Source organism: Lycium barbarum, chromosome 5 (genome assembly GCF_019175385.1).
Source record: "Lycium barbarum isolate Lr01 chromosome 5, ASM1917538v2, whole genome shotgun sequence".
Taxonomy (NCBI): Eukaryota; Viridiplantae; Streptophyta; class Magnoliopsida; order Solanales; family Solanaceae; genus Lycium; species Lycium barbarum.
The window spans coordinates 15,787,482-15,811,035 of NC_083341.1; the positions used below are offsets into that span (position 1 = coordinate 15,787,482).

General features: G+C 36.2%; 1 protein-coding gene across 1 annotated transcript; it reads right to left on the reverse strand.

The window, feature by feature from the left end:
• Nucleotides 1–3,743: 3,743 nt before the first annotated feature.
• Nucleotides 3,744–6,104, reverse strand: LOC132639240 (receptor-like protein EIX2). Its single transcript, XM_060355704.1, has one exon. The coding sequence runs from the start codon at nucleotides 6,102–6,104 to the stop codon at nucleotides 3,744–3,746; it is 2,361 nt and encodes a 786-aa protein (XP_060211687.1).
• Between the last annotated feature and the right edge of the window lie 17,450 nt (nucleotides 6,105–23,554).

The window sequence follows — 23,554 nt, forward strand, 5'->3', positions numbered from 1 at the left end:
AAGAAGATCACCTTCCTCGGGTTTGGGTCGAATGTGGATGGGACAAACATCCTGTACAAGTTTTTTCTCCCGATTATAAAGAAGGATTTCTATACGTTTATACGTATCCGTTTACTCTCAAGCTCGACCCCCCGATTGATCCAGTCGTTTTCGAAATGTTCCGGACGTATAATGTGTGCCTCGCCCAAATTGGCTCGAATATCTGGAGGATCGTGGCCTGCCTTCGTCTTTTGGTGAATAACGTCAATAAAGAGTTTATGTTGGCGCATTTTATTCGATTGTATAGTCCGAGGATCTTTCGCAGGGTGTGATAAAGGTCTCCAAAGGAGGCCGAAACCCAATCCTTTCCTATGTGGACGAGGACAGAGATCGAGGGTGGCTCAAGCGTTTTGTCCGGGTTAGGACCGCGGATATCATTCCAGCTGAGTATATGCCTTTTTCCGTGTTGAAAACTTGCCAGTTTGATTACAGAGTCAAATTTTGTAGAATAAAATATCAATTTATATCGAGGGATTAGAAGTAAAATAAAAAAAAATGAAATTGAGGGAATCATGAGCTGTAAGTAACTAGAAAGTAATTAGAGGGAGGAGTAGAAACTGATGCTAAGAGCTTCTAGAAGTACAACACTAAAGATAGGACAAGCAATATTTCATTATAAATCAATTCCAATACATTTTGAAACATTTTGTGACCATAAAATATGGGATATACACACGTGCCCAGGGACTAATAATAAGAAACTCATAATTAAATAATGTTCTATCAATTTATTCAATTTAATTGTGACACGATATAGAGTCAGCAAATCAAGTTTCATTCTCTGTGAAAATTGAATTTGTTCTACTTGTGTTGGTCAAAATTAGAATAGTTGTGCCAAAAGTAAAGAGAAAATACTCAAAATAATCCCCAACGTTTGACCAAAATCTCAACTACACATTTAACCTTTGCGTTGGTCTTATTAACCCCCTGAACAATTTTTTTCAGTATTAAAATGCCCCTTTTTGCTGATGTGGATAAGAGTGTGACTACACCGCTCAGTGGCGCGTTATAGCCTTTGAAAAACAGCATCTGACGTGTTTTAAAATGCCAACTGGATTGGTACATAGATGCCACATAGATAAATTTAAATTCCCCACATTTTTACACCCAACGGCTACTTCATCTTCACCCTATTTAATACCCATCTCCATTTTTTTGTCAAAAAAGCAAACAACTCCATAACTTCAACCACTCCAATCGTTACAGCTCCAAAAATCAACACCTTAATTGCTCCAATTGTTGGAAAGAGATTCATTAATTAGGGTTTATTTCTCATTTATTTCTCTTTAAATTGGTTCATGTGAAATTTATAGTTTTAAATTTCTTGAGTAATTCTTGCTCATATTTAGTCATTTTTCATTTCTTAGGGTTTGTTATGGAAAAAATTGACCTTGATCGATTGTGTACGTGATAATATGTTGACAAAGATTGGGGTTGAAAATGGTGCTGATCGTGATATTTGGGTTAGGGGTTAGGTTTTGTGAATATGAGAATTGGGGGTGATTTAATTTAGGTAATGGGTGGGTTACGGGTCGGGTTAATAAAAAATGGAGGGAAATTAAAGATGTGACACGTGGGTCAGGCGCATGTGGACAAGTGCCTGTTAATAATTGAGAGTTGGCATATTGGACTGCCACATCAGCAAAAAAGAGGCATTTTAATACTGAAAAAAAAATTGTCCAGAAGGGCAATAGGACCAACGCAAAGGTTAGGTGTGTAGTTGGGATTTTGGTTAAACGTTGGGGGTATGAGTATTTTCTCCAAAAGTAAATTAAGACGTGTTGAAATTTGAATCAACAAAACATGTCCTAATGATATACAAGTAATGATCAGGAAAGACCAGTTTAGATGGAAGAAGAGATGGCCAGCTTCAGAATTTTAAGTAAAAATATTGTCCTGCTAATTATAGAATTTATATAAAAAAAAAAAAAAATCTCTCTTTGTAGTATGTTCTTTTTCTATTGTGTTGTTGACAATAATACTTGCGACATGAATTACTTTGACCCCTGTTCCAGTAATAATGTTTAAAGACCAAGGAACTTTTTGTAGTTTTTTAATAAGAATTGAAAGTCTGAAACTGACCCTACACCGAACCTTAGAAATATAGAATTGATTTACATAGTCACTCATTTCCTTTGACTAATACTTGAAAATCTATTTTACTTTATTTTTTTTTGTTTGAAAGCTGGTCAGCCATGGAACTGTAGTAGTATTTTGTGAACTTATTCTTCGATTTCTGCTTTTTGCTTTGCTTCATGAATCTACTGTAGCATAAATAGTGCAGAAAGTATGAAAGGATATACTTGCTCCCTAAACGACATTGTGAACTAAAGTTTTATTAAAACTCACAGTGATTAGGGGTGTTCGATACGGAGGATAATGTATCCTTGGAAAATAAGTGAATTTCTTACTTATTTTCTCATGTTCGGTTGGTTGGTAGAAAATATTTTTACGAAAATACCCACTCAAGCTCCACCACCCCATACCACACAAACTCCCACACCCACCGAAGCACCCAACCTCCATCACCCACCCCACCCACCCCCCAACCAAATCCCACCCCCACCCAATCACCACCCTCGAATGCACTTCATCTTCACTCACCCCTACCCCACACCACCACCCACCCACACAACACCAACGCTCCATCCAACCCTCCCACCCCCTTCCAAATTTTCTATTTCATATATTTTATTTTACTTTTATAATTTTTTTAATAAAAAATGAAAAAATAATTCTTACCCACCACCACGCATCCCGCAACTACAACCCACCCCCACACCAAATTTAACCACGCAAACTTTCTATTTTCATAATTTTTTTTATAAAAGTAATATTAAATATGAAGTAGAAAATTCGATAGGGGTGGGTGTAGAAAATCAAAAAAGAAAACTTTTCAAAACATTTTTTTAAAACTAAATTAATTTTCTTGGAGGGGGTGGTGGGGGTGGGGGTGGATGTCGTAGAAAACTTTCAAAACTTTTTTAGAAAAAAAAATTATTTTTTTTGGAGGGGGTGGTGGGGGCCGGACATGGTGTAAAAAACCAAGAAAAAAAAAAGCTAAAACTATTTTTTAACAAAAAAAAAATAAAAAAAATTGGAGGGGGGCGAGGGGATGCGGTGGTGTAGAAAATTCAAAAAAAAAAAAAAAGCTTTTAATATATATATATTTTTTTAGGAGGGTTGGAGGTGGGGTGGTGGAGGGGGTCGTGGGATTGGTTGGAGTTTGGTGGTTGAGGGGTGAGTTGGGTGGTGGTAGGGTGGTTGGTGAAATGTCATTTGTAGATTTATTTTTCAAACTTTGATTAGGGAAGTCATTTTCCCCATTTTTAAGGAATTTATTTTCCTAAATAAAATATTTTTCAAACATTTTGACCAAACGAACATGAGAAAATTGAAAAACATTTTTCAGAAAATGTTTTCCTCCCTACCGAACGCACCCCAATAGTAAATTAGATTTGAAACTAAATACTGTATATCATCATTGGTGACTCGATTACACGGGAATATAGTTATGTAATATAAGAAACTAGACTAGTAAACATAGCAGATGCTTATGACACTAATAATTCAAAGGGCTGTGGAGAGGCTCAAAATAGCTATAAAAAAAAATAAAAAAAATAAAAAAATAAAAAAAACCACCTAACATATGCTTATGACAAACTGTGGACGATTAATCCTCCAGATGTCTGTCATATCGTTTGCTAGCTCCAGAGCATCTTCAATTTGCGTAGAGACAACAATGTTGACACAAAGATCCAATTCGCGACATTTGTCAACAGTTGAAAGTAAGCATCTCTACATGATTGCTTGAGGATTAAAGTGAATATCACTCCCCAAAATCCAAGTATGAATCCACTCGCCACAGATACATAAAATCCAATAGAAAAAATCTCGTCATGTTCATCAAGATTGTTGATTCTGCTATGATCACCAGAAGGGCTTTGAGTATCCGTATCTCCAGGACATTCTGCGAGTGGCAGGCCACAGAGTTCATTATTTCCTGCATATGATGAGGGATCAAAACTCTGCAACTGAGTGCTTGAAGGAATTTTCCCTGACAAGTTGTTACTCGACAAGTTTAAGACGCTCAGGAAAGTTAGTTGAGCAAGACTTGTGGGAATTCGGCCCGTGAGCTGATTTTCAGATAGATCAAGGGATTCTAAATTTTCCATCTTTCCAATTCCTTCTATGATATTGCCTGTTAAATTATTTCTTGAGAGGTTTAATGAAAGTAGACCACCCAATTGTGCGATTTCTTCAGGAACTCTTCCAACTAAATCGTTACTAGAAAAATCAATTATCTTCAACAACCCAAGTGTCTTATTGTACACAAACTCACTGCTTTTCCATTGAACTAATGCATCCCCCATGTAATCTTCAGCAGAATAGTAATAGCCTTGTCCATTCACTCCACCCGCATTAATAATAATGCTCGGGTTTAAACTATCCTCATGAAGTAAAGATGTGAAGTTGTTGAGACATTGTGGGATTTCTCCTGATAAGATGTTCCGAGAAAGATCCAAAATGTGGACTTGATTCAGACGACACAAATTTGGAGGTATCTTTCCATTGAACTTGTTGACTCTCAAACTTAAGACAACCAAGAATGTTAATTCTGAGCCAATCCATGATGGAATTTCTCCACTTAACTTATTCCCCCCCACGTCTAAGATTTTCAACATAGAACAGTTCATCAAAGAGGTAGGCAGATGGCCAGTAAAATTGTTGTTCCGCAATTGTAGAGATTGGATATTGTGCAAAGCACCAACAGAACTGGGAATTTTACCATGTAGGTTGTTGTTAGCTAGATTAAGAGTGGCTAGTTCTTCAAATTCCATCAAACAATCGGGAAGTTCGCCTGAAAGTAGGTTATTTGAGAAGTCAACGATGTGGAAGAAAGGGTTGGCTATTTTACACAGGAAAGAAATTGATCCAACAAACTTGTTTTTGGAAAGGTTCAATGTGTCCAAGTTGGAAGGGAATGATGGCACTAAACCTGATAAGTTATTTGAACTAAAATCCATCGTTGGAAAATTAGATTCCTTTGATGCTACAAACTTGGAATACAAATCAGGGATCTCTCCGCTTATTTTGTTGTTGGAAATGTTGAAGTAGCTTATTTCTGGAGAAAGATCCCAAAACCAGTTAGGAGCTACACCTGATATACCAACGAAAGAGATATCAAGATGGGAGTAAGTCTTCTGAGTTCGTAGCCATTGTGGGAAATGATGCCCCATTTCACAACGGGAGAGTGATATGATATCTAACTCAAAAGGAGGAATCCAATTAGGTCCCAACTGAAAAGAGAACGAGTTATATGATAATTCCAACTCTTTTAAGTTAGAAAGGTTTGAAAGATGTGATTCTGTGATTGAACCTTCTAAGAAATTTGAATTGACACTCAAACTCTCTAGCTTTGAAAGTTGTCCGACACTTTGGGGTAATATACCTTTGAATTGATTATTGTTCAAACGCAACTCTCTCAATGCTGAAAATGTTTTCAAGTTTGGCAAAGGTCCTGAAATTTGATTCCAAGATAACTCGAGAATCTGCAAATGGGTAAGGTTCCCAAGAGTATGAGGAATTTCACCTGAGAAGTTAGCATGCTTAAGATTAAGGTATTCCAGTCTTGGAAAAGAACCAATGAAATCCGGTATTCGACTTCCACCAAAATCATTATAACTAAGGTCCAAGTGCTTCAAATGTTGCAGTTCAAGCAATGAAGGAGTAATACTACCTCTCAAGTTTGAATCACTAGAGAAGTCTGGATAACCATTACCGTACCATAAAGGTGGTTGAATAATAAGAACTACAACATGACCTGTTATATTGCTACACTTCACACCCTCCCAACTGCAACATTCTTTTTTCTCATCTTCTATCCCCCATGATGAGAGGATACCGGAGTTATCTATGAGACCTTGCTTAAACTTGAGAAGAGCTTGCCTCTCCCTCTCCATGCACAAACTTGAACGAGCATTCCCTACTGAACTTGTTCCAAAAACAAGTCCTATGAACAGCGAAAATGAGATATTGAGAAGTAGAAAGCTCTCAATTTTCATCTTTTTGTGGAAAGTCAATCAAGTTTCTGAAGATATATATAGAAAATAAAGAAGCAGTATACTTATAAGTAGTAATTTAAGATTGCTTTAAATATCGTTTCCTCAGCGATAACCAATATATAGCCCATGGTGTCTTAGGAAACACATGCACGGTTAGACTTGGTCTTGGTACACAATTTCAAGGAAAACCCATAGTAGTTGAGCAGTCAGTGTAGTAATAATGAGACATCGAGACCATTTTGGTCTTAACATATAAAGATGATACATAATTCTAATTCAATGATTCGTCTTACTATTTTTATTTTTTGAATTCTCGTTAGCAAAAGAGTCTTTAGACCAAACTGGAAGTAATACTGATTACGACGACATCTTTCCTTCTTGAAGAATTGCTAGTTTGATACTTTGATTGTATCGTAAAATAGTACTATAAAGTTAATCCAAGAGATTAAAAAATAACAAAAATGGAACAATCGTCTTTGAGATGTTATAATAATCTTTATAATTACACAATTTTATATGGTTTCATAAGTTGAGTTAGAAACTTATAAGGTGAGCGAATTCTAAGATACAAATAAAAAGCTCTGGTTACTGAGGGGTGATTTTAGTGACGGGACTACAATTCATGTAATCACTAGTGTTTTACTAGTATATATTCCTTGTGTGTAAATTGTGGGGTCCAGCCCCATAAATTGAGGAAGAAAACATCTCCCTTATTTTAAGGAAGAAAACATCTCCCTTGCTTTGAGGAAGAACATATTCTTTGTATTTGACAAATTGTCAAGTGCTTGCTTAAGTCACTAATGACATCAATAGGTTCATTTCATCCCTATAAATAGGGAAGCTTTCTCTCATTTGTAGACACACCAAAATCTCAGACAATACATCTGAGTGAGAGCAAAGTGAGGTATTCCATAGACTGTAAGAAAATAGTTTGTGAAGAAAAATAGAGTGTGAGGGATATTGTAGTGAGGTGAGAAAAATCAAAAGAGTGTTTTTCTTTTTGAGTGTGTAGTGGTCTTTGGAGTATTTATACTCGTGACTACACAGTGTAAAATTCCTTGCTATAGTGATATCAGCTGCTCCTCTTGGCCGTGGTTTTTCCCTTATTCAGAAGGGTTTCCACGTAAAATCTTGGTGACATTATTGCTGCATTTTATTCTTGCTGATTTAACCATAAGTTAGTGTTCCGCGTTTATCACTAATACCGTGAATATTATTCTTGCGGGTCTATTTTATTCCCAACAAGTGGTATCAGAGCCAAGGTTCTGTCTGAGTATGCTCTGTGGTTGCAGCACAGTCTGAACTTCCACATCAGAAAAGAATTACTTTGGTCTTCGAATAAAATAGTATCTGTATTTGTGATAAACGATGGAAGCCAACACTAGTAGAATGATTACTTTGAGTGGCGTAAATTATGCCATTTGGAAGGGCAAAATGGAAGATTTGCTCTATGTCAAGAATTTTCATCAACCTGTCTTTGCCAATAAAAAGCCTGATAATAAATCAGATGAAGAGTGGAATTTGTTGCATCGGCAGGTTTGCGGCTTTATTAGACAGTGGGTTGACGATAATGTGTTGAACCACATTTCTGGAGAGACACATGCTCGGACCCTATGGGAGCATCTTGAAAGTTTGTATGCTCGGAAAACTGGTAACAACAAGATGTTTTTGATAAAGAAAATGTTGGGCTTAAAATACCACGATGGTTCCGCAATGACAGATCATCTGAATATTTTTTAGGGGATCATGAACCAGTTATCTGCTATGGGCATTAATTTTGATGAAGAAATTCAAGGCTTGTTTCTACTTGGTTCCCGACCAGATTCTTGGGAAATTATTAGAACTTCATTATCAAATTCTGCTCCGGATGGTGTGATCTCTGTGGATCTTGCAAAGAGCAGTCTTTTAAATGAAGAGATGAGAAGAAAATCTCAAGGTTCCTCCTCATCAGATGTCTTGGTGACTGACATTAGGGGGAGAGGCAAGAATCGTGGTTCTCAAAATAGAGAACATCATAGAAGCAAATCCAGAAGCAGACTTGTTACACCTCTCATTTTTATACGTTGAGTTTCGCCGAACGCTAATTGTCTCGGCCTTGGGAAGTAGGATAAATTTTTCGAGGTCATGGGGGTAGACATGTTCATCTTGGGTATATAATGGAGAAAAACCATGTTTAGTAAGCTTCGGGAAGGTTTAAGACTCGTCGGATCATTGGAGTTAAGTTTCGGAGGGAGTTTGGCAAAATATCACATTCTGGCGCACTTTGCGGCTCAACATGTGTCCAGCAAACACGACATGCGGCCACGCAGTTGCGCAACAAAGTGTGCCAGTGAAATGTTGAGGTTTGGCATGGTTTGCGACACAATATGCGTCCAGCAAACACGACATGCGGCCACGCAGTTGCGCCGCAAAGTGTGCCAGTGAAATTTGGTCAGCTGGCAAGCTTTACGACACAACATGCGGCTCACAGTGCATGCTTTGCGTCTAGCAAAGCGTGTCGCATGTTGTGTCGGTCCAGAATTTTCTGGACCTTTATAAATAGACCCAATTTCAACCCAATTCATTATTTTACCATTTTGTGAACATATAAACCTCTAGAATCCTCTCCACTCTTCACCCACAAGAAAATTAAGGGAAATACATGATCAACTTCAAATCCATGAAAACAAGTGTGTGAAACCTAGCCAAAGTTCACCCACACCAAGAAAACTCTAGAGAAGTGAAATAAGGTTTTGGTGCTAGGAGAGTATCTTCGTTCAAGGCTTGTTCATCCGTCATCCAAGGTGAGTTTTATGATTATTCTTGGGTGTTTAGGATGTTGAAAGTTGATAACACTTGAATTGTAGAAAGGTATAGAAATTGGGTCATAAATGTGGGAATAGTACCATTGTTGAGTAATAGTTTGGAATGAATCATGAATGTAGATATGTTGTGATTGTAAGCAGATTATGAATGACATTAGAAGTAGAATAAATATTATATGTGAGAAAATGCGATAATGAACTATGATCATGAATATAGAGAAAGACGAGGTGAATTGCGAAATGCGGAGATGATAAACGTTGCCAATTATATTGTGAATGTTGTTGTGAGCGTTTGGGAGTTGATATAGAATGTGGGCAAAGTAGTAGGAACAAACGAAATGCTGCCCAATTTTCTCTAGCGTTAGTAAGCCCGTTCTTATAATTGTTAGCTAATGTCGATACGAATTCTCTTGAAGGTAGAACGTGAGCATTAAGGGAGAACAAACACGCGATAGAGTAGCTAAACGAAAAAGGTATGTAAGGCTATCCCTTTTTCTTCAAAGGCATGACTCTTGTTTCATAATTTCTTCCCTATACTTCTGTGATCTTCTTACATCCCCAAAGATGAAAGTGGAAGAACTTCAAGAACTCCTTACGAGATATGCTCCACAACGATAAGGTTGGCAATGATGGTTTCATAATGCAGACCTTTTTATGCCTATGATTTCAGTGATATTATTCTTCCTTGTTGTCTCGCCTCATAATATTAGTTCCTTCAAGGTGAGACGTAGCGATGAGGATGATGCCATAATGTAATCAGAGGTTCACGACCTTACGTCACTCCGATAAGGTGCACTTTTGTTTGGGCTCTCATGCATACTACGTATATTATATGTGTATATGGTATGTATATGTATATAGGGGACATGGGGAAAAGGTGAGGCGCTATAGACGCATAGCCACCTGATCAGTTGGCATCAAAGCCGGTGGTGGGGCAAACCTCAGCAAGAACGCTGAGTCCCAAAGGGAGGTGAGTGTAAGGCTTGCCTTAGGCGAATCCCACATTGGTTTAGGCGAATCCCACATTGGTTTAGACAAATCCCACATCGGTTAATATCATCCCGGACGCGGGATATATGGGTGATAGATCGGGCTGCACGTTCCGCAGCAATATATGATATGATGATATTTTTATGAGTATGCATGAATGACTTCGCCTTAAGAGGCAATCAGTCACCAGTTATCTTCTTACCTTTATTTTATCTTTCTGTTCCTTGTTATTTTATGATGCATGCCTTACATACTCAGTACATTGCTCGTACTGACGTCCCTTTTCTTCTTGGACGCTGTGTTCATGCCCACAGGTAGACAGGGAGACGATCCAGCTTCCTAGGAGCCACACCAGCTTTTACAGGAGCACTTCCATATTCCGGAGGTGCAGTTCTAATATACTCTTTTGTGTACATATTTGGATATGGCAGGTCCTGTCCCGTCCTCATGACTTCAGTGTCTTAGCTAGAGGCTCGTAGATACTCATGTGTGGGTAGTGGATGTTGTGTGACCCTCATTTCACATTTTGTATATTATTCTTTTGCCGCCGCGAGGGCCTATGTATGTATATATATATATATATATACATGTGTATACGTACCTGTTTTATGGAGTTTATATGCACACGGTTGAGACGATAGTAGGATGATGCGTGGTGCTCGGTAGTCAGCTCCGGGTACCCGTCATGGCCCACTAGGCGAGTTGTGACAAGACTTAAAGATATTGAGTGCTATCATTGCGGGAAAAAAGGGCACACAAAGAAGTTCTGCCGGATTTTGAAAAAGGAGAATAAAGGTAAGGAGGAAAAGAAAGAAGATGGAAATCATGTTGCCGCTGTCACTACAGAAGATCTTGTTACTGTCCTTGATGCGGATCTGATAAATATTGCTTGTGATGAGTCAAGCTGGGTTGTGGACAGTGGTGCCGCATCTCATGTGACATCAAGGAAGGAATTTTTCTCATCCTATACTCCGGGTGACTTTGAAACTTTGAGTATGGGTAATGAGACTATATCTAGGGTGGCTGGTGTTGGAACGATTTGTTTGGAAACTAGTATTGGAACCAAACTAGTTTTAAACAATGTAAAGCATGAACATGATGTTCGTTTGCACTTGATCTCTGTTAGTGTTTTGGATGATGAGGGATATGTCAGTACCAATGGTGCTGGAAAATGGAAGCTTACTAAAGGTTCCATAATTGTAGCTCATGGCAAAAAGCGTCGTGGTCTATACTGGATTACGGCCTCTACCTGTGTTAATATGGTAAATGCAGTTGAGAGCAATATCTTTTCAACATTATGGCATAAGAGGCTTAGCCACATTAGCGAGAAAGGACTAAATGTTTTAGCCAAAAAGAAATTGTTGTCAAATTTCAAAAATGCTAAATTAGAAAAGTGTGAGCACTGCTTGGCTGGAAAACAAAATAGAGTTTCTTTCAAGTCTCATCTTCTTTCAAGAAAGACAGAGTTGCTTGAGTTAGTGCATTCAGATTTATGTGGTCCAATGAAGACAAGGACCTTGGGTGGTGCACTTTATTTTGTTACTTTTATTGATGATTGCTCAATAAAACTTTGGGTCTACGTCTTGAATACTAAAGACCAAGTGTTGGGTGTCTTTAAGCAGTTTCAGGCTTCAGTTGAAAGAGAAACTGGAAAGAAGTTGAAGTGTATTCGTACTGATAACGGTGGTGAATATTGTGGACCGTTTGACGAATACTTCAAGCAACAGGGTATCAGACACCAGAAGACTCCTCCTAAGACTCCTCAGCTTAACGGTTTAGCAGAGAGGATGAACAGGACCTTGATGGAAAGAGTCAGATGTTTTCTTTCTAAAGCAAAGTTGCCAAATTCCTTTTGGGGTGAGGCTTTGTTGACCGCCGCACATGTTATTAATCTATCCCCTGCGATTGCTTTGCAAAGTGATATTCCAAACAGAGTTTGGTATGGCAAGGATGTTTTCTATGACCACTTGAAAGTGTTTGGTTGCTAAGCTTTTGTACATGTGCCTAAAAATGAGAGGTCAAAATTAACTGCCAAGACAAGGCAGTGCATCTTCATTGGTTATGGCCTTGATGAGTTTGGTTACAGGCTAAATGATCCAATTGAGAAGAAGGTCGTGATGTTATCTTCGTGGAGGATCAAACCATTGATGATATTAACAAAGAGGAGAAAATAAAATCTTCAAGTTCTGAAGGTTTAGTTAATCTTGATCAAGTCCCTCATACAAATGTTGATGACGTTGGTGGGCTCGATGACGATGGTGATGCCCAGAATCATGTTCCAGATCAGCATGTTGATGATGACAACGCTGCTGTTAGTGATGAGGTAGATGCTCCTACTCATGGAGTCGTGGATAAGTCAGATATTCCACTTAGAAGGTCTACTAGACAGCATGTTCCTTCTTCCCATTATTCACCTAATGAGTATGTATTACTCATTGATGGGGGAGAACCTGAATGTTATGAGGAGGCCATGAAAGATGAGCACAAGGATCAATGGATTGAAGCCATGCAAGATGAGATGAAATCTCTATATGAGAACCATACTTATGAGTTGGTGAAATTGCCTAAGGGCATGAGAGCTTTGAAGAACAAGTGGGTGTTCAAAGTTAAAACCGAAGAACACAGCTTGAAGCCCAGATACAAAGCTAGATTGGTTGTCAAGGGATTTCGTCAAAGGAAAGGTATTGACTTTGACGAAATATTTTCTCCTGTCGTGAAAATGTCCTCCATTCGGACAGTTCTTGGTTTGACTGCTAGTCTTGATTTGGAGATTGAGCAGATGGATGTGAAGACTACTTTTCTTCACGGTGACTTAGAAGAAGAGATTTATATGGAACAACCTGAGGGCTTCAAGGCAAAAGGTAAAGAAAATCTTGTATGCTAACTTAAGAAGAGTCTATATGGATTGAAGCAAGCTCCCAGACAGTGGTACAAGAAGTTTGAGTCTGTTATGGGAGAGCAAGGCTACAAGAAGACTTCTTCAGATCTATGTGTGTTTGTACAAAGATTTTCTGATGATGACTTTATCATCCTCCTGCTATATGTGGATGATATGTTGATTGTAGACAAGAATGCTTCCAAGATTGATGAGTTGAAGAAACAGTCGAGTAAGTCTTTTGCAATGAAAGACTTGGGTCATGCTAAGCAGATTTTGGGCATGAGAATTACTCGTTCAAGAGATGCAAGGAAGTTTTATTTGTCACATGAAAGGTGTTATACCCCATTTTAACCGGGTTGAAATTAGAGTACAACATATTGGAGATTCCTAAATTGCTTTGTTTTAAGGAGTCGCCACCTAATTGATTTTAAGATGAATTAGGGCACCTAATGATTAACTAAGGTAAAGCTGGCTAAACCTCTGTTAATAGTCTGCTTAATCAATGTGATTCTAGGTAAGGGTTCTATATTATCCTAAAGGGAAGGGGTTAGGCATCCTTTAGAATCCGTTAACTACGGTTATCCAGCCAAACTTAGGTTAATTAATTAAGGCTAAAGATGCAAATGTAGGGTTTAAATTTTAGGGAAAACGGCTAAGAAATATTGCTGAGATTTTAAAGGAAAATGTAATAATGTCGTTTAAAAAATAAGATTTACAGAAAATAATGACTTGCATAAAAGATGACTTTAAACGCTATTTAAAATAAGACTTATAAATGTTGTTAAGACTTTAAATGAAAATATATGATAGTGCTACATAAATAAGGCTTGTGATAACTTGTATAAAAAAAAGGGAGGCTTAAAAATGTTATTTAAAATAAAGCTTATAAGTGTTGCTAATGCTTCAAATGAAAGTATAATAATGCTATTCAAAATAAGACTTACAAAATATGATAATTTGCATGTAAGCAGAAGAAGATGCGGGTTTGTGCAGTGTTTTGCTAAATATTTGAAACAAACTAAACGATGATATATTAATTGATTTTGCGTTTTAGAAGTACAAACAAGATTCTGTTTTATTAACTACATTTGGCTAAAAGTATGCATAATTTGGATAAACCTTAAAAGATGTCTACAAAATATTCTTTAGTTCCTCTTTGCGTGTTAGTGGCGTTTTAAAATTCCCAAGGTAACAAGAATAAAATATGATTCCTTTAACTCAAATATGAATTTACGCTATTGAGAATTAATTATTCTAAAGGTAAATATTATAGGTACTATAAATACTTTAATATAAAAAGAAGAAAAATGAAACTTATGGAACTAATTATTAGTGTTCCTTAAATTAACTACCCATTATTAAAAACTAAACCCCACTAAATTCTCCTATAATTCATCTAAGCTAAGAGACAAATAAAATAAAGTGTTAGTCAAAACAACATAAGTTAAATGCAATAAATACAAAAATAAAATAAAAATAAAAGCCCAAGAAATGTAAATAAATGGGCTCAGCCCCATTTAAAGCTGCTTCTGTCTGTTTTGCTGCTGTTGGGCCTCGGCCCAGCAGAAATTTTATAAACTGCTGCGGATGGGCTGGACGCGGAGGAGATTTCGTTGGGCTTTTAGCCCAACACCGAATGTGGAAGAAGATGAGTCCGAGGGACTCGTATGCGATGGTCATGCATAAAAAAAGAAAGGAAAAGGATTAGTATACGAAGATATACAAAAAAAACACGTCACAAAAACAAGAAGAGAGGAAAACAGGCAGTCAAAACAAAATAAGCCATCACATAAATAATAAACAAGAGTAGAACCTTGACATGCCAATCTAATAGAGCAATCTAAACAAACAAGTGATTTATATATATATATATATATATATATATATATATATATATATTAAATATGCATACATGTAATTTATAAACAAAATGGCAGATGGTGCACACATATACATTATTGGGCCTTTGCAGCCCAGCAAGGAAATAAAATAAAGCAAACAACATTTGAGTCCGTTTCCATTTGTGAACAAACCGTGATATAATGATTGCTAAAGATGAGTTTTAAATTGAAATCATCTCAGCTATGCAGAGCCAGAGTCTACAACTATTTAAGTTAATCATTTTAAATATTGAACAGTTTACAAACCAACTTGTCATATATGGAAAACAACAGAACCATGGAGCATGTGAATATGTATTTGGTGAAAAAAATTTAGAAGGAGAGCCTTCTAGTTTAGGCAAAACTTCCAGCCCCTAATTTAAGGAAACAATACTTTGAATGGAGATAAAAAGCTGAAGAGATCACACTAATCATCATTCTGTTTCCTAGGTTTAGTTTCCAGAATAGGAATATAGAATAAAGTCAAAGACAAGCTTCCACAACTAACAAGGAAACTAGGTAAAATACCGATGAACATCAATTCGGATAAAACTCTCTCTTTTCATAAAAGCTCTGACAACATAGCAGTTCATATTTAGGACTGACCATTTTTATATGAAGGCATTCTGTAAAGACATTCGCATCCAAAATGGGCACATTCAACAATTACAAAGAAGGAATGCCGAGTTCAAATACAGAGGTCCAACTTATTTTACCATTTCTATTATAGTTCACGCATATACACATTCTCAAGTTAACAAACTCCATATCTAAGCTCAAAACAGTTTACCATACTGACACATAACCAAATTCAAACATCTTCACCTGAATATTCGTAGTAAACACTCTAAAAGCTATCCAACCAAATCTAGATGACATTTCGTTTCGACCGTAGGGGGACTGATTCATCATACCTTATTTGATACAGTTCACATATACACACCCTGTTTTTTTTTTAGTTAACAGTTTCCATTTCTTGAACTTACAACAGGCTTTTGGTTATGAATATAGACTTCAACTTAAGCTAACAATCAAAGAGTCTTGAAGGAAACTGATACCTCAAACAAAGGTGACCTTGAAAATTTCGCTGAACCATAATTCTTTGCTCAAACAGAACAGTAGGAAAAATTGCAGATTCATATTCTATTTTATTCAAACCAACGTGTAAATTCCCCATCTCCTTTCAACAAACTCATAGACAATTAAGCAGAGAGAAAAAAAATGAATGACTCTTACTACAGGTTGTTTGGCCAACACAAACATTTCAAATACATGACAGAGTCAACATAAGACAATATCAAATCAACATATATCCCAATTCATGAAGCAGGGACTAATAAGAGAAATTTTCTGGTTAAATTGGGTTCAATGCCTATGTATCAAGGCTGCCAGGTGCTCAAGTATGTTTCAAAAGACATCTTTAGATTGTTTAAATCTAAAACAACATCTAATCTCCTTAAGATAATATAAACCACCCCAAGAACTGAAACTGATGTATGTTAATAGCTCCAAACAGCACATCCATTTTATCTTATGCTAATTTTAAACCAGATTTATCTATCTTATCCACAAGCCATCATTCTTATCATAGTACAAACTGGATACATTTTCTCTATGTTACAATTCCAGCCCTCCATATTACTGTGTCATTACTAAATTGCATTAAACAATCTTGTGTTATAATCAGGAGCAAACAGAAATCAATTACAGACTTAACTACTAGTCATGCCTGACCTAACAACAAACACTTAAACAAGCTCAAACATCCTACTAACTAATTGTCCAGATTTATACGACGATGTGCAACTTAAACCAACTAGCATGATTAACTCATACATCTGAATCGACTGAAGCCAATCTATCACACATAATATAGGTAATTACGTAAGCAGGCTTACCAAGCTAATCTAACTAATCAGCATATTTTAAAACCTAACAACGATTAAGAAAGCATAGATTAAGCCGAAAGTAAAAGGGAAAGGGGAAATTACCTTCTTCGGGTGCAGCGAAATGGGTGCGGGGGCCTTCGATTCACGTTCGAACACTATCAAATCTGAGCTTGCGATGCTCGGATTCGAACCAATACCCAAGGACGAAAAATGGACAAAATATGATCTGGTATTTAAAGCACAACTGATGCAAACGAAAACAAAAATGACTGGATTTTGACTCGATATTCGGAAATAAAGCTGATGCACTAATATTGCTTAGGGGATTCCGCTGAAAAACCTCTGGTTTTGTAAGGGATTTTTTGCGATTCCAAGGCTTTCCAAAACTTGTTCTCAAACGATTCAACCCGCCCCTATTTATAGGGTTTTGCTTTGTGTTGAAGAAAGCGCGAAGGAGGAGCGGGAGAGAGAGAAGAGCGGGGGACAAGGGAAGTGGGGGACAGCGGGGAACAGGGAGAGAACGGTGGTGGTGGGGATGAGAGGAGAAGAGAGAGACGAAGGGGAGAAGGGAGAGAGAGAACAGGGGGCGGCTCAAAATGGGAAGGGAACCCTAGTGATTCCCTTGTTTTGAACGAAAATGGGTCGGGTAAGAGTAGTGGGCCGGGTTGTGGGTTAATGGATTGGATCAACTTCTTTTGGGTTGGGTATTAAATTTTGGACTGATCTGAAAATTGGGGTTGATGGATATAAATATGGCTGGTCATTAATGGACTGGTCCAAGAAGGTTTGTGGATTAATCGGAACGGATGAGTCCGCAATTTGGCTGATGGATTTAAAATATGGGGCTTTATAAATTTGAATAAAAGACCATCAATTAATGATATAACAACGTGTGCTAAAATATTACTTAATATAAAAATCATAATTATCGGTCTTCAGATAAAAAATAAAATTATACGATATCGTAATAGCCCAGCGATAATATTTTAAAAGTCAACAGTAAATAAACGCTATTTACATTAATTATGCGAAGATAAATGCGATGCGTGTGCGTAAGCTGGTAAAATACTGAAATGATAAAAAAAATGTGAATTATAATAATACTGGTAGCAAAATAATAATAATAATAATAATAATAATAATAATAATAATAATAATAATAATAATAATAATAATAATAACAACAACAACAACAACAACAACAACAACAACAACAACAATAATAATAATAACAACAACAACAACAACAACAACAACAACAACAACAACAACAACAACAACAACAACAACAACAACAACAACAACAACAATAATAATAATAATAATAATAATAATAATAATAATAATAATAATAGTAATGATAATGGTGGTGGTAACAACGGTAATAAAATAAAAGATAAGAACAGTAGTGACTACAACAGTATAATGAAACGCCAGTGTTAATAATTATAGTAAAAAAATATAAATATAAATAATTACTTCTTAAGTTGCCAAAATATTAGGAGTGTAAATAAATATTTAGAGGAAGGCGGGACAAAATTGGGTGTCAACAAAAGATACATAGAACGTGTACTAGAGCGCTTCAATATGAAGAGTGCTAAGTGGGTGAGCACACCTCTTCCTGGTCATCTGAAATTGAGCAAAAAGATGTGTCCTACAACAACGGAGGACAAAGAAAGAATGGCCAAGATTCCTTATTCCTCTGTCGTCGGAAGTTTGATGTATGCAATGGTATGCACTCGACCTGATATTGCTCATGCAGTAGGTATTGTTAGCAGATTTCTCGAAAATCCAGGGAAAGAGCATTGGGAACCTGTGAAGTGGATACTCAGGTATCTAAGAGGAAACTCAGATGAATGCTTGTGTTTTGGAGGATCAAATCCAATTTTGAAGGGCTATACAGATTCTGATATGGCAGGTGACCTTGATAACAGAAAATCCACTACTGGATATTTGTTTACTTTTTCAGGGGGAGCTATATCATGGCAGTCGAAGTTGCAGAAGTGTGTTGCACTATCTACAACTGAAGCGGAGTATATTGCGGCTACTGAAGCTGGCAAAGAGATGATATGGGTCAAGAGATTCCTTCAAGAACTTAGATTGCAGCAAATGGAGTATGTTGTCTATTGTGACAGTCAGAGTGCAATAGACTTGAGCAAGAACTCCATGTACCATGCGAGAACAAAACACATTGATGTCAGATATCATTGGATTCGTGAACAAGTGGAGAACGAATCATTTCAGGTCAAGAAGATTCACACGAGTGAAAATACTGCAGATATGTTAACCAAGGTGATTCCCAGAGACAAGTTCGAGTTATGCAAAGAACTTATCGGTATTAACTCTATCTGAGAAGACAGAGATGCCTCCTTCAGTTGAATGAGTCTAGAGGGGGAGATTTGTGGGGTCCAGCCCCATAAATTGATGAAGAAAACATCTCCCTTATTTTAAGGAAGAAAACATCTCCCTTATTTTAAGGAAGAAAACATCTCTCTTGCTTTGAGGAAGAAAACATATTCTTTGTGTTTGGCAAATTGTCAAGTGCTTGCTTAAGTCACTAATGACATCAATAGGTTCATTTCATCCCTATAAATAGGGAAGCTTTCTATCATTTATAGACACACCAAAATCTCAGACAATACGAGTGAGAGCAAAGTGAGGTATTCCATAGACTGTAAGAAAATAGTCTGTGAAGAAAATAGAGTGTGAGGGATATTGTAGTGAGGTGAGAAAAATCAAAAGAGTGTTTTTCTTTTTGAGTGTGTAGTGGTCTTTGGAGTATTTATACTCGTGACTACACAGTGTAAAATTCCTTGCTATAGTGATATCAGCTGCTCCTCTTGGTCGTGGTTTTTCCCTTATTCAGAAGGGTTTCCACGTAAAATCTTGGTGTCATTATTGCTGCATTTTATTCTTGCTGATTTAACCATAAGTTAGTGTTCCGCGTTTATCACTAATACCGTGAATATTATTTTTGCGGGTCTATTTTATTCCCAACATAAATAAGGTGATAGAATATTAGTTGGGCTCTCGATAATATCATAAGGCACAATCAGTAGCAGATCAATGTAATTGACGGTAGGGCTGTTCACGGTTTTGGGTAAAATCAAAACCAAATCGAAAATTTAACCAAACCGAATAAAAAAACAGACATTCGGTTTGGTTTGGTTTGGTTTGATTTGGTTTTAAATTTTAAAAACCGATAATATTTGGTTTGGTTATGGTTCTATTGAAAAATAACCGAACCAAACAGATAAATTTTATACATAAATTTTATAATTATTTATATATATAATATTAGTTTTTCATAAATAATTATAAATATTTTATAACTATTAATCTTTAATTTGATTTTTGGTTTACTTATTTCACATGATTGTTTAAGGACCATATTTTTAAGAATATGTCCAAGCCCATGTCTTTAAGTCTTTTAACTCTCTTAAGTGTTAAGTGTAAACCTACTAACAGAAGCTCACGTTAGAGTTCAATGTCTTTAACTTAAATTTTTAGCCTTTCTTTGTCAGCCATTTGATTTTAGGTTGTTTCTTCTTATTTTTTTCGAATTTATACCTTTCTTTTTTCTTGTCTGAATGAGTCCTAAACTTCTAATATTTTTCATACAAAAAGGACAGAGGTTGAAGATTTAGAGGTTCCTATAGAAGATACTTCAGTAACATCAGCATTTGCTGCAACTCAAGCACATGGTAATGCCCTAATACTTCTTCCGTGGGTAATCCTCCTAAAAAGCAGAAAAGAACAACTCCTTGTAGTCAAGACCCTAGCCTTGAGAATAATGATAGAAAAACATCTGAAGTTTGGGATCATTACACAAAGTTTTTTAAATAAAATGGGAGAATTGAGGGCAAAATGCAAGTACTGCCCCAAAGTTTGGGATCATTACACAAAGCTTTTTTATTTCATATATTTTCATTTTAATTTAGGTAGTCTTTATGTTTAATTAATATATACGTTTGTAACAACAACTAAAAGCTCCTATGCTCTACTTTATTTCCAGGTATGTGTATTAAGATGATAAAAATGGTGTAGCCACTACTAAGTTAGTTTTTAGCTCTATATGTAATAATTTAGTAACTTTGGGTAACTTGAGCACTACACTATCACTAATAGTGGAAATGTTTGTATGATGTATGTTCCACCTTAAACTATAAATAAAAGTTATTGTTTGAATAAAAAAAAAAGATATATCTTTTTCAACTTTTAATGTTTTATTGATAAGTCCATGGCTGCTAGTCACAAACCGAAAATTTGAAACAAACCGAACCAAACCAACAATAACCAAACCGGTGTTTATTATTTTATTTGGTTTGGTTATGATTTTAGACATTTAAAAACCGACTAAATTGGTTTGGTTATGGTTTTAATCAATAACAGACTCAAACCGAACCATGAACACCCCTAATTGACGGGCTTCAATTAATCACTTTGTCGCAGCAAATTATATTATGTATATAGGTAAGAAAAATATTTTTATTATATATATAATATGTCGAATCTCCTTTATAGAATGAAAACTTTTTGTATAGTATTTCGTTAATCTCTTTATTAAATTTTTTGGCTTTGCTACCGGGGTCAACAAGGAAGAGAAGTGGTAGATAAATATAAAACAGATTAAATTATAGTTATTCTTAAAAATCCATTCTTACATTGCAAGATTACAAGGGGATGTTTATAGGTGTAACGAGTGACTTACACTTCTGGTTACATAACCTCATAATTAATTAACCATTTAGAATAATCAAAGGACACCATAAACACATACTTATAACCAAGATTATAACATTACCAAGTGTACCTTGTATTTTTCTAGAATATTCAAAATTACTTTCCTACCGTAAGGAAAAAAGAAATCACTTATAAGGTTAGACTTGGTCATGGTACATAAGTTGTAGGAAAACTCCATATCAGTTGAGACAATGACAAAATTTTGGTGCTATTACAAAATTAAAATTCATTGATTCTTCACTATTTTTATTTGTTGACTTTTCGTTTGAAAAAAAGAAGTCTTTAGGATCAAACTGGAATAAATACTGATTACGATGCGTCTTCCGTATTGATGACTTGCCAGTTTGATTACAGATCAGTCAAGTTGGTAGCGTGAAATATAAATTTAAAATGCGAAAAAGGTTAAATATATCCTTAAACTTTGCGAAAATATCTAGATATATCCCTCATTTAAAGTTTGGCTCACCTATACCTCTACCGTCCAACTTTTGGCACAAATATACCCTCATGGAGGTTAAATGCCCTGCTGGCCTGTCAAAATCATTTTCTTTTTTTTTAATTGCCACATGGCAATTATTTTATATCAACTGGTCTTTTAACCCCACACCTCCCATACCCGACCCATCTGCTAAACCCATTTAACCCAGACACCTAAGCCTAGAGGTGTCAAATATGGCCCAAAATATGATGACCCGCCCAACCAGCCCAAAATTTTATCAGTTGGGCTCAAGATAATTTCATATTGAACTGATTTTAGCTCAATCCAACATAGTCCATTTTAAATTGATCTCCAACTTAGCCCAATTTTAAGATTTACTTAGATTTAGTTTTATTGCTTGAGATTTACTTTTTTTATTTTTTATTTTTTATTTATACGCATTTCTTATATCATGTATCTTATAAATTTGTGGTGTATTTGATATGAAGGAAAATATTTTTTGCCTCAAAAATATTTTTCGCCTCAAAAATCCGCGAAAATATTTCCAGGAAAAATATTTTTCGCAAAAAATGTATTTCTAGAAAATATTTTCCATGAAATTTTTTATTACTAGAAAATAGACCCTTCAAAAATATTAGTTTAAGTTGGGCGAGTCATGACTCAACCCATTTTTAGCTCATTTCAGCTCAATCCATTTCAACCCAAATAACTTATAGGCCAATATTAACCCAACCCATTTATTATCTCAGCCCATTTTAATTGGATCAATTTCAGCCCAACCCGTCCATTTAACCCCTACCAAAGCCCTATCCACCCTTGCTAAACCTCCTCTATCCACCATAGGTAAAGCTTCTCTCCACCATAAAATTCTTCGTACAGCTTCATTAGTGTCAGCATCAAATATCGGTCATTCAGTGAGCTACTTTAAAAATTGATCCAAACATTTTGTTTAACGATGCAAACACATTGAGATCTGTGCTAAATTGGAACGACACTAGTTGCAGAGTTGCAGGTGGTCAAGAAATTGCATATAGGTTATAAATTAAAGTACCTCTACTACAAACTCTCAAAGAAGAATCAAATTAAACCTACTATAGCTAGCAGTACTACCCAACCATTTTGTTAGAGATACACTTAAGGCTATTTGATTAGCGTTTTGATCAGCCATGGCGGCAATATTGAAGAAACAAACAACAATACCACCCCATGTGGTGTTCTGTCCTTGCGCCATGACGAGTCATATAATTCCATTGGTACATATTGCTTGACTTTTCGCTGCCCACGGCGGCCTCAGGATCACCATCATAACCACTCCCCATAATGCCCTCATTTTTCAATCCTCAGTCAAAAATGACAGTAACATCTCCGTCGTGAAGCTTTACCTATGGTGGATAGAGAAGGTTTAGCAATGGTGGATAGGGCTTAATTAGGTGTCTGGGTTAAATGGGTTTAGCAGATGGGTCGGGTATGGGAGGGGTGGGGTTAAAAGACCAGCTGGTATAAAATAATTGCCATGTGGCAATTAAAAAAAAAATGATTTTTGAAAAGCCAGCAGGGCATTTATCGTCCATGAGGGTATATTTGTGCTAAAAGTTGGGCGGTAGGAGTATAGGTGAGCCAAACTTTAAACGAGGGTTATATCTAGACATTTTCGCAAAGTTCAGGGGTATATTTGACCCTTTTCCATTTAAAATTTAAATCAAAGAATCTATATATCTATATATATATATAAAATAGGAGAGGTACAAGCAATATGATTAAGCTAAGTGACAAGTTAATAACAAGCCACTTGGCAATTTTAAGACAAAGTTAATGAAAATGAATTTT

Excerpts from the sequence above, each read along its gene's own strand:
- LOC132639240 (XM_060355704.1), bottom strand. The coding sequence starts at position 6,104 with ATGAAAATTGAGAGCTTTCTACTTCTCAATATCTCATTTTCGCTGTTC.